At 44.3% G+C, this 17,015-nt stretch overlaps 1 protein-coding gene across 1 annotated transcript in view; it reads left to right on the top strand.

Moving 5' to 3' along the window:
- LOC146026652 (bestrophin-4-like) overlaps window positions 1-17,015 on the top strand; it is a 69,676-nt gene that overhangs the window by 17,803 nt on the left and 34,858 nt on the right. The window contains exons 3-4 of the mRNA XM_083157483.1: window positions 12,944-13,098; window positions 16,825-16,902. Of these exons, the coding sequence (XP_083013609.1) occupies window positions 12,944-13,098; window positions 16,825-16,902 (233 nt within the window). The remainder of the gene's footprint in view (window positions 1-12,943; window positions 13,099-16,824; window positions 16,903-17,015) is intronic.

The following is a 17,015-nucleotide window of genomic DNA, read 5'->3' as shown; positions in this document are numbered from 1 at the left end:
TTGCTTAATTCCTAGACAGACAGAACAGAACAGCACAGCCTCCAAAAACATGTGGAGTGTGTAGAATAGTGTGAAGGATAGTGTGAAGGAGAAGTGTGAAGGGGCAGGGCCCCAGCACTTCCCACCCTGCTGTTGTCACATCATCCAATTTATACTTTTTAAACTTCCTATCTATCTTTGGCCACAATAGTATGGGGGTGATTTCATATATGGTGATAATGCTAACTATTTAAATCATTACATATATGGAAGAACATATTTAGTATTGGTCAGCAGTTCTAGTCGGTTCTCTGACGTAAACATGTTGTAATTATACATTCATTTAAGCTATACATTCACTTCACGATATCTTCTATTGACAGGAACAACTGGTGATCCTCATAATAGCTTGTTGATTGGTCTTTGATTGACAGGAACAGGTGATAGTAGCTTGCAATTACGATATGTCTCATGGATAAGTCCTTGGATACATATACTGAATATAAATATTGTTTATTAACTTGAAATCTTCAACTTGTGTGGAAATATAACTTTGTCCCATCCTAACACTTTGTAATCCCAAGCATGTTTAAATTGTTCTCCTGTCTTAGCCTCTACCACCTCTGATGGGAGGCTATTCCACTTATCCACTACCCTTTCTGTGAAGTAATTCTTTCTAACATTTCCCCTGAACCTACCTCCCTCCAGTTTCAGTGCATGTCCTCGTGTTTTATTACTTCCTTTCCTTTGAAGAAAATTTCCCTCCTGTACTATGTTAAAACCCTTGATATATTTGAATATTTCTATCATGTCCCCCCTTTCCCTTCTCTGCTCCAAACTATACATGTTAAGATCTTTTAGTCTATCCAGGTAAGTTTTGTGATGTAGGCCATGCACCATTTTAGTTGCCCTTCTTTGTACAGTCTCCAATGTATTTATATCCTTCTGAAGATATGGCCTCCAGAACCGGACACAGTATTCCAGATGAGGTCGTACCAATGACCTATAAAGTGGCATTATTACGTCTTTTTTTCTGCTACTGTTTCCTCTCCCTATGCAACCTAAGCATCTCACTAGCCTTCCTCATTGCTTTGTTACATTGCTTTCCTGCCTTTAAGTCACTTGAAATAGTGACTCCTAGATCCCTTTCCTCCTCAGTAGTTTCCATTATAGTACCCTTGATACTATATTGAGCCTTTGGGTTTTTGAGTCCCAAGTGCATAATTTTGCATTTTTTAGCATTAAACTGTAGTTGCCATTCTCTTGACCAATTCTCAAGTTTACTTAGATCATCAGTCATTTGATTTACCCCTCCTGGTGTGTCTACTCTGTTGCATATCTTTGTGTCATCTGCAAAAAGGCACACTTTCCCTTCAATACCATTTGCAATGTCACTAACAAAGATATTAAAAAGCACTGGTCCAAGTACAGATCCCTGGGGTACTCCACTGGCAACATGTCCCTCCATAGAATGCACTCCATTTACTACAACTGTCTGTTTCCTATCCTGCAACAAGATTCTTATCCATTTAATTGTTTTATAATCCAATACCACACTTTCAAGTTTATTTAGCAGCCTGCGATGTGGGACAGTGTCAAATGCCTTACTAAAGTCTAGATATGCCACATCTACAGCCCCCCCTTCATCTAGAATTTTGGTCATGGAGTCAAAAAAGTCAATGAGACTTGTTTGGCATGATCTCCCTGCAGTAAAACCATGCTGTTTTGGATCCTGTAAATTGTTTAATTTAAGATATTCCACTATTCTTTCTTTTAATAGTGTTTCCATTAATTTCCCTACTACTGATGTAAGGCTCACTGGTCTGTAGTTACTTGCTTCTTCTTTGCTTCCGCTTTTGTGCAGTGGAACTACATTTGCTCTTTTCCAGTCCTCTGGAACTGCACCTGTATCTAGTGACTGGTTGAATACATCTGTTAATGGTGCTACCAACACATCTTTTAGTTCTTTTAGTATCCTTGGATGCACTCCGTCTGGCCCCATTGATTTATCGACTTTCAGTATTGAAAGTTCTGTTAGGACTTTCTCCCTAGTAAATGTAGTTCCATCTACTTTATTTTTATGACTGGCCTTGAAACTTAACTGTGGTCCCTTCCCTTCTCCTTCTATAGTGAATACGGAGCAAAAGTAATTATTTAGATGATCTGCAATTGCCTTGTCTCCCTCCACCAAATTCTCAGTGTCTGTCCGCAGTCTTATTATTCCTCCATTTGATTTTCTCCTTTCACTTACAGATGGCGCCGGGCTCATCTTTCCAGGGGATGGCGATGGCGACGCCATTCGCCATTCCCTGCTCCGGCGCCATCTGTGTGTCGGAAGGGGACGCGCGCGCACGAGGTGTGCGCGCGTCCCCTTCCGACGGTGCTGCCGTCCTCGTCCGACGGGCGCCCGGTGCCCACACCGGGCGCCCGCACCCCCCCACAGCCGCTTCGGGTCCCCCCAGCCCCCCTCGAGCGGGAGGCGGACAGTATTGCGTCCGCCTCGCCCGCCGGCCGCCCGGATACTGAGACGCACGTGCGTGGGGGACGCACGCGCGTCTCAGTCAGATGGCGCGCCGTGCTGCTGGCGGATCGCCAGCGGCATGCTGCTGGCGATTCGCCAGCAAGCATAAGGCCTGCCCCATCTGTATATACTTAAAAAAAGTATTGTTTCCTTTATCTACCGACTGAGCCATTTTCTCCTCAGCTTGTGCCTTGGCACGCCTGATCACTTTCTTAGCCTCTTTGCGTCTGGCAAGATACACTTCTTTGTCATTATTATTTTGAGTCTGCTTGTATGTCCTAAAGGCCATCTTTTTTGCTTTTACACTAGTTGATACCTCTTCCGCTAATGAGTCGCTTAAACATCTCCCCGTTTTTGCAAAGTCAGCCTTTCTAAAATCCAACACCTTAGTTTTTGTGTGACTGGAGTTGGACCCTGCCTTGATACTAAACCATACTGATATCCTGTCACCATTTGTGAGTATTAAATATAATATTGAGTCTTTGCGAGTAGGCTCCCTCACCAATTGCTCGAGAGATGCTCCCTGTAGGGCAGGGGTGTCCAAACTTTTTGCGACGAGGGCCAGATTTGGTGAAGTGTAAATGTGTGGGGGCCGACCATTCAGCCTGACATTTTTTGAATTATTAATCACATCAGAATGGTCCCCCACTCTGCCCCCATTCACTGTATGTCCCCCAGCCTGCCGCTCCTTCACTGTATGTCCCCCATTCACTGTATGTTCCCCACTCTGCACCCATTCACTCTGTCCCCCAGCCTGCCCCCCTTCCCTTAATGTCAATCAGTGCCTCCATTCATTGTATGTCCCCAAGGCTGACCCTCCTTCACTGTATGACTCCCATTCACTATGTACCCCACTCTGCCCCCATTCACTGTATGTCCCCCAGCCTGCCCCTGCTCCCCCTTCTCTGAATGGCCATCACTGCCTCCATTCACTGTATGTCCCCCAGCCTGACCCTCCTTCACTGTATGTCCCCCACTCTGCCCCCTCCCTTCTCTGTATGTTTCCCAGCCCCTTGTGTGAGCCAGAGGAAGGAGAGGCAAAGCAGGCACTGCAAGGACAGGAGATGCTTGGGCTCCTGCTGCCACCCTCCTCCACTCTGCATGTTATGGGAGCAAGCTTCCCCCTTGCTGCCCCCTTCCCCAAACACTGCTGTCACTGATTGTGGTGTAGGGTGATATATATACGATTGCAGCAGCAGGGGTAAGACGTCAAACACATCTGACTGTGGCGGCCGGCACCTCCTCACTGCAGCAGACAGCAAGGTAAAGGCGCGCTCGCTAGGGCCCCACCTTTAGTGTCCTGTGCTGTGCTTCCCACATCTGATGCTCTGCCCGCTTCCAGCTGGAGGCTGCGGGACGCTTGAAATGACAGCACGGGCCACATTTGGCCCCCTGGCCTGACTTTGGACATGCCTGCTGTAGGGAATTTAAAAATGTGCCACTTGTAGATGATCTTGCAAAAGACTCCTCCCAATTCACATCAGGTAGATTAAAGTCTCCCATGATTATGACTTCTCCCTTTAAATCCATTTTAGTGACATCAAGCAATAGGCTCCTGCCCAAATCCTGCCCCTGGCCTGGTGGCCTATAAATGACCCCAGTACGAATAATGTCCTTCTCCCCCATTTCTATGGTAACCCAAAGGGCCTCAGTTTTTTCTTCAATGTTCTGTATTAAAGTAGCATTTATGCTTTTCTTTACATACATTGCTACCCCTCCTCCGATTCTTCCCATTCTGTCCTTCCTAAATAAATTGTATCCTGGTATAGTTATGTCCCAGCCATGGTTCTCATTACACCATGTCTCTGTGATAGCCACAATGTATAAGTCATCCCTTGTCATTATTGCAATTAGATCAGGAATTTTGTCTCCTAGGCTTCTAGCATTTGCACACATAGTTTTAAAAATTTTGCCTGTGCATCTGTTATTCCTAGTCATGTTCAGACAGTACAAAATCGAAGTCTAAAGTTTAAATTACCTGTTGTTCAATGTCTGTGTTTCCTTTTTACTGTTCAGAAAAGCTGCAGGTCTCTAATGGCCAAATGGTCAAATGAGATAATTTGCACTGTGTTTGAGTAGACATCAGGCAGAATGCAACACTAAACTATGCTTCACTGAACAACGTCCCTAAACAAGTAATAACAATTACAATCAATTCATTACATCAGAACTTTTGAAATCATACAAGAGTTTGCATAACACAGAAATGAAGAGAGCATATTGGAGATGAATTACATACTCTTGAGGTATCAATGCAGTCCATGTGTGTTTTTGTTGATTTGTAGTAGTTTGCCTTCAGTTGTCCTTCGGTGTAACGCAGGTATAACGCTCGTAGTTCTGACTCCATTTTCACACTTTAAAACGGCCCACTTCAATACAGGGCCACAGCTAAACTATGGCCACAGCCTATCCGGCTACAGTCGTATGCAATGACAACTAAAATACTCTAACAAGGCCTTGTGTACTGTCACATAGTCACGGGATGTCCCTTTGGGCCTCATTCAGACCTTTCCGCTAGGCTGCATATACTCCCAGCCTAGTGAACTGGTAAACTCCGCCCGCCGAATGCCCGCACCCCCCCCACTGACCACATCCGTTCCCTGGGATGCGAGTGGATGCGTTTGCATAACCATCCGTCCACATGCGACTGGACGGGAGAGAAATCATTTGATAGTCGCTCACCATCTAATCCCCCCCCCCCCCCCCCCCTTCGGTAATTAAAGTCAGTCTACGACTACTGTATATGGCCTTCAGGGGATATAATGTGCAGTACCACTATGTAATATACTGTATAAGGCCACCAGGGGATATACTGTGCAGTACCACTATGTAATATACTGTATAAGGCCACCAGGGGATATACTGTGCAGTACCACTATGTAATATACTGTATATGGCCTTCAGGGGACATAGTGTGCAGTACCACTATGTAATATACTGTATAAGGCCTTTAGGGGACATACTGTGCAGTACCACTATGTAATATACTGTATAAGGCCACCAGGGGATATACTGTGCAGTACCACTATGTAATATACTGTATGAGGCCACCAGGGGATATACTGTGCAGTACCACTATGTAATATACTGTATAAGGCCACCAGGGGATATACTGTGCAGTACCACTATGTAATATACTGTATATGGCCTTCAGGGGACATAGTGTGCAGTACCACTATGTAATATACTGTATAAGGCCACCAGGGGATATACTGTGCAGTACCACTATGTAATATACTGTATAAGGCCTTTAGGGGACATACTGTGCAGTACCACTATGTAATATACTGTATAAGGCCTTCAGGGGACATAATGTGCAGTGCCACTATGTAATATACTGTATATGGCCTTCAGGGGACATAATGTGCAGTACCACTATGTAATATACTGTATAAGGCCTTCAGGGGACATAATGTGCAGTACCACTATGTAATATACTGTATATGGCCTTCAGGGGACATAATGTGCAGTACCACTATGTAATATACTGTATAAGGCCACCAGGGGATATACTGTGCAGTACCACTATGTAATATACTGTATAAGGCCTTTAGGGGACATACTGTGCAGTACCACTATGTAATATACTGTATAAGGCCTTCAGGGGACATAATGTGCAGTACCACTATGTAATATACTGTATATGGCCTTCAGGGGACATAATGTGCAGTACCACTATGTAATATACTGTATAAGGCCACCAGGGGATATACTGTGCAGTACCACTATGTAATATACTGTATAAGGCCTTTAGGGGACATACTGTGCAGTACCACTATGTAATATACTGTATAAGGCCTTCAGGGGACATAATGTGCAGTACCACTATGTAATATACTGTATATGGCCTTCAGGGGACATAATGTGCAGTACCACTATGTAATATACTGTATATGGCCTTCAGGGGACATAATGTGCAGTACCACTATGTAATATACTGTATAAGGCCACCAGGGGATATACTGTGCAGTACCACTATGTAATATACTGTATAAGGCCTTTAGGGGACATACTGTGCAGTACCACTATGTAATATACTGTATAAGGCCTTCAGGGGACATAATGTGCAGTACCACTATGTAATATACTGTATATGGCCTTCAGGGGACATAATGTGCAGTACCACTATGTAATATACTGTATAAGGCCACCAGGGAATATACTGTGCAGTACCACTATGTAATATACTGTATAAGGCCTTTAGGGGACATACTGTGCAGTACCACTATGTAATATACTGTATAAGGCCTTCAGGGGACATAATGTGCAGTACCACTATGTAATATACTGTATATGGCCTTCAGGGGACATAATGTGCAGTACCACTATGTAATATACTGTATAAGGCCTTCAGGGGACATAATGTGCAGTACCACTATGTAATATACTGTATATGGCCTTCAGGGGACATAATGTGCAGTGCCACTATGTAATATACTGTATATGGCCTTCAGGGGACATAATGTGCAGTACCACTATGTAATATACTGTATAAGGCCTTCAGGGGACATAATGTGCAGTACCACTATGTAATATACTGTATATGGCCTTCAGGGGACATAATGTGCAGTACCACTATGTAATATACTGTATAAGGCCACCAGGGGATATACTGTGCAGTACCACTATGTAATATACTGTATATGGCCTTCAGGGGACATAATGTGCAGTACCACTATGTAATATACTGTATAAGGCCACCAGGGGATATACTGTGCAGTACCACTATGTAATATACTGTATAAGGCCACCAGGTGATATACTGTGCAGTACCACTATGTAATATACTGTATAAGGCCTTCAGGTGATATACTGTGCAGTACCACTATGTAATATACTGTATAAGGCCTTCAGGTGATATACTGTGCAGTACCACTATGTAATATACTGTATAAGGCCACCAGGTGATATACTGTGCAGTACCACTATGTAATATACTGTATAAGGCCACCAGGGGGTATACTGTGCAGTACCACTATGTAATATACTGTATAAGGCCACCAGGGGATATACTGTGCAGTACCACTATGTAATATACTGTATAAGGCCTTCAGGGGAAATACTGTGCAGTACCACTATAAAATATACTGTATAAGGCCACCAGGGGATATACTGTGCATTACCACTATGTAATATACTGTATAAGGCCACCAGGGGATATACTGTGCAGTACCACTATGTAATATACTGTATAAGGCCACCAGGGGATATACTGTGCAGTACCACTATGTAATATACTGTATATGGCCTTCAGGGGACATAATGTGCAGTACCACTATGTAATATACTGTATAAGGCCACCAGGGGATATACTGTGCAGTACCACTATGTAATATACTGTATAAGGCCTTTAGGGGACATACTGTGCAGTACCACTATGTAATATACTGTATAAGGCCTTCAGGGGACATAATGTGCAGTACCACTATGTAATATACTGTATATGGCCTTCAGGGGACATAATGTGCAGTACCACTATGTAATATACTGTATAAGGCCACCAGGGAATATACTGTGCAGTACCACTATGTAATATACTGTATAAGGCCTTTAGGGGACATACTGTGCAGTACCACTATGTAATATACTGTATAAGGCCTTCAGGGGACATAATGTGCAGTACCACTATGTAATATACTGTATATGGCCTTCAGGGGACATAATGTGCAGTACCACTATGTAATATACTGTATAAGGCCTTCAGGGGACATAATGTGCAGTACCACTATGTAATATACTGTATATGGCCTTCAGGGGACATAATGTGCAGTGCCACTATGTAATATACTGTATATGGCCTTCAGGGGACATAATGTGCAGTACCACTATGTAATATACTGTATAAGGCCTTCAGGGGACATAATGTGCAGTACCACTATGTAATATACTGTATATGGCCTTCAGGGGACATAATGTGCAGTACCACTATGTAATATACTGTATAAGGCCACCAGGGGATATACTGTGCAGTACCACTATGTAATATACTGTATATGGCCTTCAGGGGACATAATGTGCAGTACCACTATGTAATATACTGTATAAGGCCACCAGGGGATATACTGTGCAGTACCACTATGTAATATACTGTATAAGGCCACCAGGTGATATACTGTGCAGTACCACTATGTAATATACTGTATAAGGCCTTCAGGTGATATACTGTGCAGTACCACTATGTAATATACTGTATAAGGCCTTCAGGTGATATACTGTGCAGTACCACTATGTAATATACTGTATAAGGCCACCAGGTGATATACTGTGCAGTACCACTATGTAATATACTGTATAAGGCCACCAGGGGGTATACTGTGCAGTACCACTATGTAATATACTGTATAAGGCCACCAGGGGATATACTGTGCAGTACCACTATGTAATATACTGTATAAGGCCTTCAGGGGAAATACTGTGCAGTACCACTATAAAATATACTGTATAAGGCCACCAGGGGATATACTGTGCAATACCACTATGTAATATACTGTATAAGGCCACCAGGGGATATACTGTGCAGTACCACTATGTAATATACTGTATAAGGCCACCAGGGGATATACTGTGCAGTACCACTATGTAATATACTGTATAAGGCCACCAGGGGATATACTGTGCAGTACCACTATGTAATATACTGTATAAGGCCACCAGGGGATATACTGTGCAGTACCACTATGTAATATACTGTATAAGGCCACCAGGGGATATACTGTGCAGTACCACTATGTAATAAACTGTATAAGGCCACCAGGGGATATACTGTGCAGTACCACTATGTAATATACTGTATAAGGCCACCAGGTGATATACTGTGCAGTATCACTATGTAATATACTGTATAAGGCCACCAGGTGATATACTGTGCAGTACCACTATGTAATATACTGTATAGGGCCATCAGGTGATATACTGTGCAGTGCCACTATGTAATATACTGTATAAGGCCACCAGGTGATATACTGTGCAGTGCCACTATGTAATATACTGTATAAGGCCACCAGGTTATATACTGTGCAGTGCCACTATGTAATATACTCTATTGGGCCTCCATGTGATATACTGACCAGTGCCACTATGTAATATATTGTATTGGGCCACCAGGTGATATACTGTGCAGTACCACTATGTAATATACTGTATAAGGCCTTCAGGTGATATACTGTGCAGTACCACTATGTAATATACTGTATAAGGCCTTCAGGTGATATACTGTGCAGTACCACTATGTAATATACTGTATAAGGCCACCAGGTGATATACTGTGCAGTACCACTATGTAATATACTGTATAAGGCCACCAGGGGGTATACTGTGCAGTACCACTATGTAATATACTGTATAAGGCCACCAGGGGATATACTGTGCAGTACCACTATGTAATATACTGTATAAGGCCTTCAGGGGAAATACTGTGCAGTACCACTATAAAATATACTGTATAAGGCCACCAGGGGATATACTGTGCAATACCACTATGTAATATACTGTATAAGGCCACCAGGGGATATACTGTGCAGTACCACTATGTAATATACTGTATAAGGCCACCAGGGGATATACTGTGCAGTACCACTATGTAATATACTGTATAAGGCCACCAGGGGATATACTGTGCAGTACCACTATGTAATATACTGTATAAGGCCACCAGGGGATATACTGTGCAGTACCACTATGTAATATACTGTATAAGGGCACCAGGGGATATACTGTGCAGTACCACTATGTAATAAACTGTATAAGGCCACCAGGGGATATACTGTGCAGTACCACTATGTACTATACTGTATAAGGCCACCAGGTGATATACTGTGCAGTACCACTATGTAATATACTGTATAAGGCCACCAGGTGATATACTGTGCAGTACCACTATGTAATATACTGTATAGGGCCACCAGGTGATATACTGTGCAGTGCCACTATGTAATATACTGTATAAGGCCACCAGGTGATATACTGTGCAGTGCCACTATGTAATATACTGTATAAGGCCACCAGGTTATATACTGTGCAGTGCCACTATGTAATATACTCTATTGGGCCTCCATGTGATATACTGACCAGTGCCACTATGTAATATATTGTATTGGGCCTCAGGGTGATATACTGTGCAGTACCTCTATGTAATATACTGTATATGGCCTTCAGGGGACATACTGTCCAGTACCACTATGTAATATACTGTATAAGGCCACAAGGTGATATACTGTGCAGTACCACTATGTAATATCCTGTATAAGGCCATCAGGTGATATACTGTGCAGTACCACTATGTTATATACTGTATAAGGCCACAAGGTGATATACTGTGCAGTACCACTATGTAATATCCTGTATAAGGCCACCAGGTGATATACTGTGCAGTGCCACTATGTAATATACTGTATTGGGCCTCCAGGTGGTATACTGTGCAGTACCAATATGTAATATATTGTATTGGGACTCCAGGTGATATACTGTGCAGTACCTCTATGTAATATACTGTATAAGGCCACCAGGGGATATACTGTGCAGTACCACTATGTAATATACTGTATAAGGCCACCAGGTGATATACTGTGCAGTACCACTATGTAATATACTGTATAAGGCCACCAGGTTATATACTGTGCAGTGCCACTATGTAATATACTCTATTGGGCCTCCATGTGATATACTAACCAGTGCCACTATGTAATATATTGTATTGGGCCTCCAGGTGATATACTGTGCAGTACCTCTATGTAATATACTGTATATGGCCTTCAGGGGACATACTGTCCAGTACCACTATGTAATATACTGTATAAGGCCACAAGGTGATATACTGTGCAGTACCACTATGTAATATCCTGTATAAGGCCACCAGGTGATATACTGTGCAGTGCCACTATGTAATATACTGTATTGGGCCTCCAGGTGGTATACTGTGCAGTACCAATATGTAATATATTGTATTGGGACTCCAGGTGATATACTGTGCAGTACCTCTATGTAATATACTGTATAAGGCCACCAGGGGATATACTGTGCAGTACCACTATGTAATATACTGTATAAGGCCACCAGGTGATATACTGTGCAGTACCACTATGTAATATACTGTATAAGGCCATCAGGTGATATACTGTGCAGTGCCACTATGTAATATACTGTATTGGGCCTCCAGGTGGTATACTGTGCAGTACCACTATGTAATATACTGTATTAAGCCTCCATGTGATGTACTGTGTACACTATGTAATATACTGTATTGGACCTCCAGGTTATATATTGTACAGTACCACTATGTAATATACTGTATTGGGCCTCCATGTGATATACTGTGCAGTGCCACTAGGTAATATACTGTATTGGGCTTCTAGGTAATATACTGTGTAGTGCTACTAGGCAATATGCTCTATATGGCCTCCAGGAGATATACTATGCAGTGCCACTATGTAATGTACTGTATATGGCCTTCAGGTGATATACATTGCATTGCCACTATGTAATACAGTATAATGTGTTGATACTCCAGAAGATATACTGTGCAGTGCCACTATGTAATACAATGTATTGGGCCTCCAGGTGATATACTGTGTAGTGCCACTATGTAAAATACTGTGTACACTATGTAGTACAATGTATTGGGCCTCCAGGTGATATACTGTGCAGTCCCACTATGTAATATACTGTGTACACTATGTTATACAATGTATTGGGCCTCCAGGTGATATACTGTGCATTACCTTTATGTAATATACTGTGTAGGGCATCCAAGTGATACATTGTGCAGTGCCACTAGGTATTAATGAGGCCAATCCCATGTGATTCCAGGATTGTGTTGGTGGCATCACTTGCAGACAGCAGCTGGACTCGGGGCTGCACTCCATCATCCTCCCTTCCCTCAGTCGCTATAACCCGTCCTCCTGTCCTAATTCCCCCTTCCCCTCCCTGCTTGGTCCCTCAGTCCTTATAACTCTGCCTGATACCAACTGTGGGTTTTACTGCTGCTCCCCCACACAAGGGAGAACTCACTTGTATATATCCTCTATATGGTATTACCGGGCAGTGTGACTATATAATATACTGTATATTGCCCAGTGTCCCTATGTGTGATCTACTCTGTGCAGTGTCACTATATGATTTGCTGTACAGTGCCACTAAATAATATACTGTACAGTGCATCTATTCTTTTAAGTATGTGATATACTGTTCTGTGAAGTGCCACTATATAATATACTGTGCTATGCTATAATATATTCTCAGCAGGGTGTGACTGGTGCAGTAAGACTTCCGATTGTGACAATAGCAACTGTTATAGACATAGAATTTATGGCACATTATTAAGATACCCAACAAATGATGGCACAGTGCTATCGTGTGATGGTCACAGAGCCTGGAAGGTCTGAGGAGTAATGGAGGAGAAGAGTTACACATACTGTAACTTACTCTACTGCTTACTGTATCTTCCAGGTTTCATGACCCGTGAGGAACTGAAGAAATATGATAGTTTGGCATCTGACTTCAACAAGTACTGGATCCCCTGCGTGTGGTTCACTAACCTGGTGGCTCAGGCCAGGAGAGATGGGCGAGTGAGGGATGACATTGCCACAAAACTCCTCATAAATGTGAGCAACTCTATACGAATTATTCACATAGCTAATAACTGCCTGTGTCACTGTGTTGTACCCATCTACACCTATATGTCTCCACCTAACCATCATAGCCTCCAACCTGCCCCTATGATCTACTCATCTCCACCTATCTATCTATCTATCTCTCTCCAACCTACCCCTGTGATCTACTCATCTCCATCTATCTCTCTCTCACTTCAACCTGCCCCTATGATCTACTCATCTCCACCTATCTCTCTCTTTCTCTCCAACCTGCCCCTATGATCTACCCATCTCCGTCTATCTCTCTCTCTCTCCAACCTGCCCTATGATCTACTTATCTCCACCCATCTCTCTCTCCAACCTGCCCCCATGATCTACCAATCTCTGTCTATCTCTCTCTCTCTCTCTCTCCAACCTGCCCTATGATCTACTCATCTCCACCTATGTCTCTCTCTCTCCAACCTGCCCCTATGATGTACTCATCTCCCCCTATCTCTCTCTCTCCAACCTGCCCCTATGATCTACCCATCTCCACCTATCTCTCTCTCTCTCCAACCTGCGCCTATGATCTACCCATCTCCACCTATCTCTCTCTCTCTCCAACCTGTCCCTATGATCTACCCACCTCCACCTATCTCTCTCTCTCCAACCTACCCCTATGATCTACTCATCTCCATCGATCTCTCTCTCCCTCCAACCTGCCCCTATGATCTACTCATCTCCACCTATCTCTCTCTCCAACCTGCCCCTATGATCTACTCATCTGCACCTATCCTCTCTCTCCAACCTGCCCCTATGATCTACTCATCTCCACCTATCTCTCTCCAACCTGCTCCTATGATCTACTCATCTCCACCTATCTCTCTCTCTCTCTCCAACCTATCTCTATGATCTACTCATCTCCACCTCTGTCTCTCCAACCTACCCCTATGATCTACTCATCTCCATCGATCTCTCTCCCTCCAACCTGCCCCTATGATCTACTCATCTCCACCTCTCTCTCTCCAACCTGCCCCTATGATCTACTCATCTCCATCGATCTCTCTCTCCCTCCAACCTGCCCCTATGATCTACTCATCTCCACCTCTCTCTCTCTCTCCAACCTGCCCCTATGATCTACTCATCTCCATCTATCTCTCTCTCCCTCCAACCTGCCCCTATGATCTACTCATCTCCACCTATCTCTCTCTCCAACCTGCCCCTATGATCTACTCATCTGCACCTATCCTCTCTCTCTCCCACCTGCCCCTATGATCTACCCATCTCCACCTATCTCTCTCTCTCTCCAACCTATCTCTATGATCTACTCATCTCCACCTCTCTCTCTCCAACCTACCCCTATGATCTACTCATCTCCATCGATCTCTCTCCCTCCAACCTGCCCCTATGATCTACTCATCTCCACCTCTCTCTCTCCAACCTGCCCCTATGATCTACTCATCTCCATCGATCTCTCTCTCCCTCCAACCTGCCCCTATGATCTACTCATCTCCACCTCTCTCTCTCCAACCTGCCCCTATGATCTACTCATCTCCATCTATCTCTCTCTCCCTCCAACCTGCCCCTATGATCTACTCATCTCCACCTATCTCTCTCTCCAACCTGCCCCTATGATCTACCCATCTCCACCTATCTCTCTCCAACCTGCTCCTATGATCTACGCATCTCCACCTATCTCTCTCTCTCCAACCTGCCCCTATGATCTACCCACCTCCACCTATCTCTCTCCAACCTGCCCCTATGATCTACTCATCTGCATCTATCCTCTCTCTCTCCCACCTGCCCCTATGATCTACCCATCTCCACCTATCTCTCTCTCTCTCTCCAACCTACCTCTATGATCTACTCATCTCCACCTCTCTCTCTCCAACCTGCCCCTATGATCTACTCATCTCCATCGATCTCTCTCCCTCCAACCTGCCCCTATGATCTACTCATCTCCACCTCTCTCTCTCCAACCTGCCCCTATGATCTACTCATCTCCATCGATCTCTCTCTCTCCAACCTGCCCCTATGATCTACTCATCTGCACCTATCCTCTCTCTCTCTCCCACCTGCCCCTATGATCTACCCATCTCCACCTATCTCTCTCTCTCTCTCCAACCTACCTCTATGATCTACTCATCTCCACCTATCTCACTCCAACCTGCCCCTATGATCTACCCATCTCCACCTATCTCTCTCTCCAACCTGCCCCTATGATCTACCCATCTCCACCTATCTCTCTCTCTCTCCAACCTACCTCTATGATCTACTCATCTCCACCTATCTCACTCCAACCTGCCCCTATGATCTACCCATCTCCACCTATCTCTCTCTCCAACCTGCCTCTTCGATCTACTCATTTCCACCTATCTCTCTCTCCAACCTGCCCCTATGATCTACGCATCTCCACCTATCTCTCTCTCTCTCCAACCTGCCCCTATGAACTTCTCATCTCCACCTATCTCTCTCCAACCTGCCCCTATGATCTACTCATCTGCACCTATCCTCTCTCTCTCCCACCTGCCCCTATGATCTACTCATCTCCACCTATCTCTCCCTCCAACCTGCCCCTATGATCTTCTCATCTACACCTCTCTCTCTCTCTCTCCAACCTGCCCCTATGATCTACTCATCTCCACCTATCTCTCTCTCTCCAACCTGCCCCTATGATCTACCCATCTCCATCAATCTCTCTCTTCCTCGCCGACTGGCGCTATGCTGCAAGTAGATGTGTACGCTTGCATTCTCCCTGGGGCCGCCCATCTGTTTCTATGGACACATCCATTAAACACCGGGTGTCCACCTTAGAATGTCCTCTGGCTGCCAGTCAATGTGAAAATATTGCCTGAGGCATCCGCTGCGGGAGATTACACATGTGCATTAGCACCTATGCGCAGACCGCCACCATCGGAGGTGGGGCTGACTTTGGACCTGAACAAGCTAATGTATTATATAAAGGCGTTTGGTGCTGTATTACTAATCATTGCCAAGTGTGGTGGGAACACATTTCCAGGCCTGTATACATGTATATATGTGTCCTGGTTATGAGAATACTTGGTTCTAGTTATATAGGGAATTAAATAAATCAGATTTGTGTGAGAATGACTGATAACACGTCCATGAGTATATTATCATAATGTGACTTTATTAATGTTAAATACAAAACGATAGATTCAGGATTCTGTTCACTACGGGGCCCATTTATCAATGATTGCAGAATATTACCGTCCAGGATCGCATTGTAAAATGTATCATCCTCCACTCGCAGGGACAGGGCTCAGAAAGTAGCCTGTGCCTGCGAAGTGCTCAGCTAGGCGCCGGGGGGTCTGCGCGTGCACAGTTAGCGCTGACCCCCCGCTGACCGCACTGCCCCAGCAGCAGTGCGAAACATAGCCCATAGGCTACAATGCGCTACCGCCATCTCAGAATATCGGTAGCCCAGGGATGCAAAGTGCTGCTGCCCAATGTTGATACGTCTGGCAGCTTCACATCCCCCATAGAAACTATGGGGCAAGTGGCCGGCGGCGGTGCTGGAGGGATCCCAGCAGAGATCGGAGATTCCTGCTGCGGTGCCTCCTGATACATTCGGATGGTACTTAATATTTGCGGCTAACCCCCTAAAACGGGAGTTTTCAGGGATTTAGACGCAAATATTGAATGATAAATGGGCTCCTAATACAGCTAAAATGAAATACCTTATAGCTCACGGCCTCCCAATTACTAAAGGTTCCTGATAAATCTGTATTTCTATAGGAGCTGAACAATTACCGTGCGAAGTGCAGCATGCTCTTCCACTATGACTGGATCAGTGTCCCCCTGGTGTACACACAGGTAGGTCCTTGTATACTAAATGTGCAGCGCAACGTAATATGCTGACGCTATATACGTACATGTTAGTAAACTGTAATATCACACACAGGGAGGATATCAGCCGCCATCTTTTT

This window comes from Crinia signifera, chromosome 8, assembly GCF_055691185.1.
Source record: "Crinia signifera chromosome 8, ASM5569118v1, whole genome shotgun sequence".
Taxonomy (NCBI): domain Eukaryota; kingdom Metazoa; phylum Chordata; class Amphibia; order Anura; family Myobatrachidae; genus Crinia; species Crinia signifera.
The sequence above is the reverse complement of the archived record's forward strand: the minus strand, read 5'-3'. Positions and strand labels throughout refer to the sequence as shown.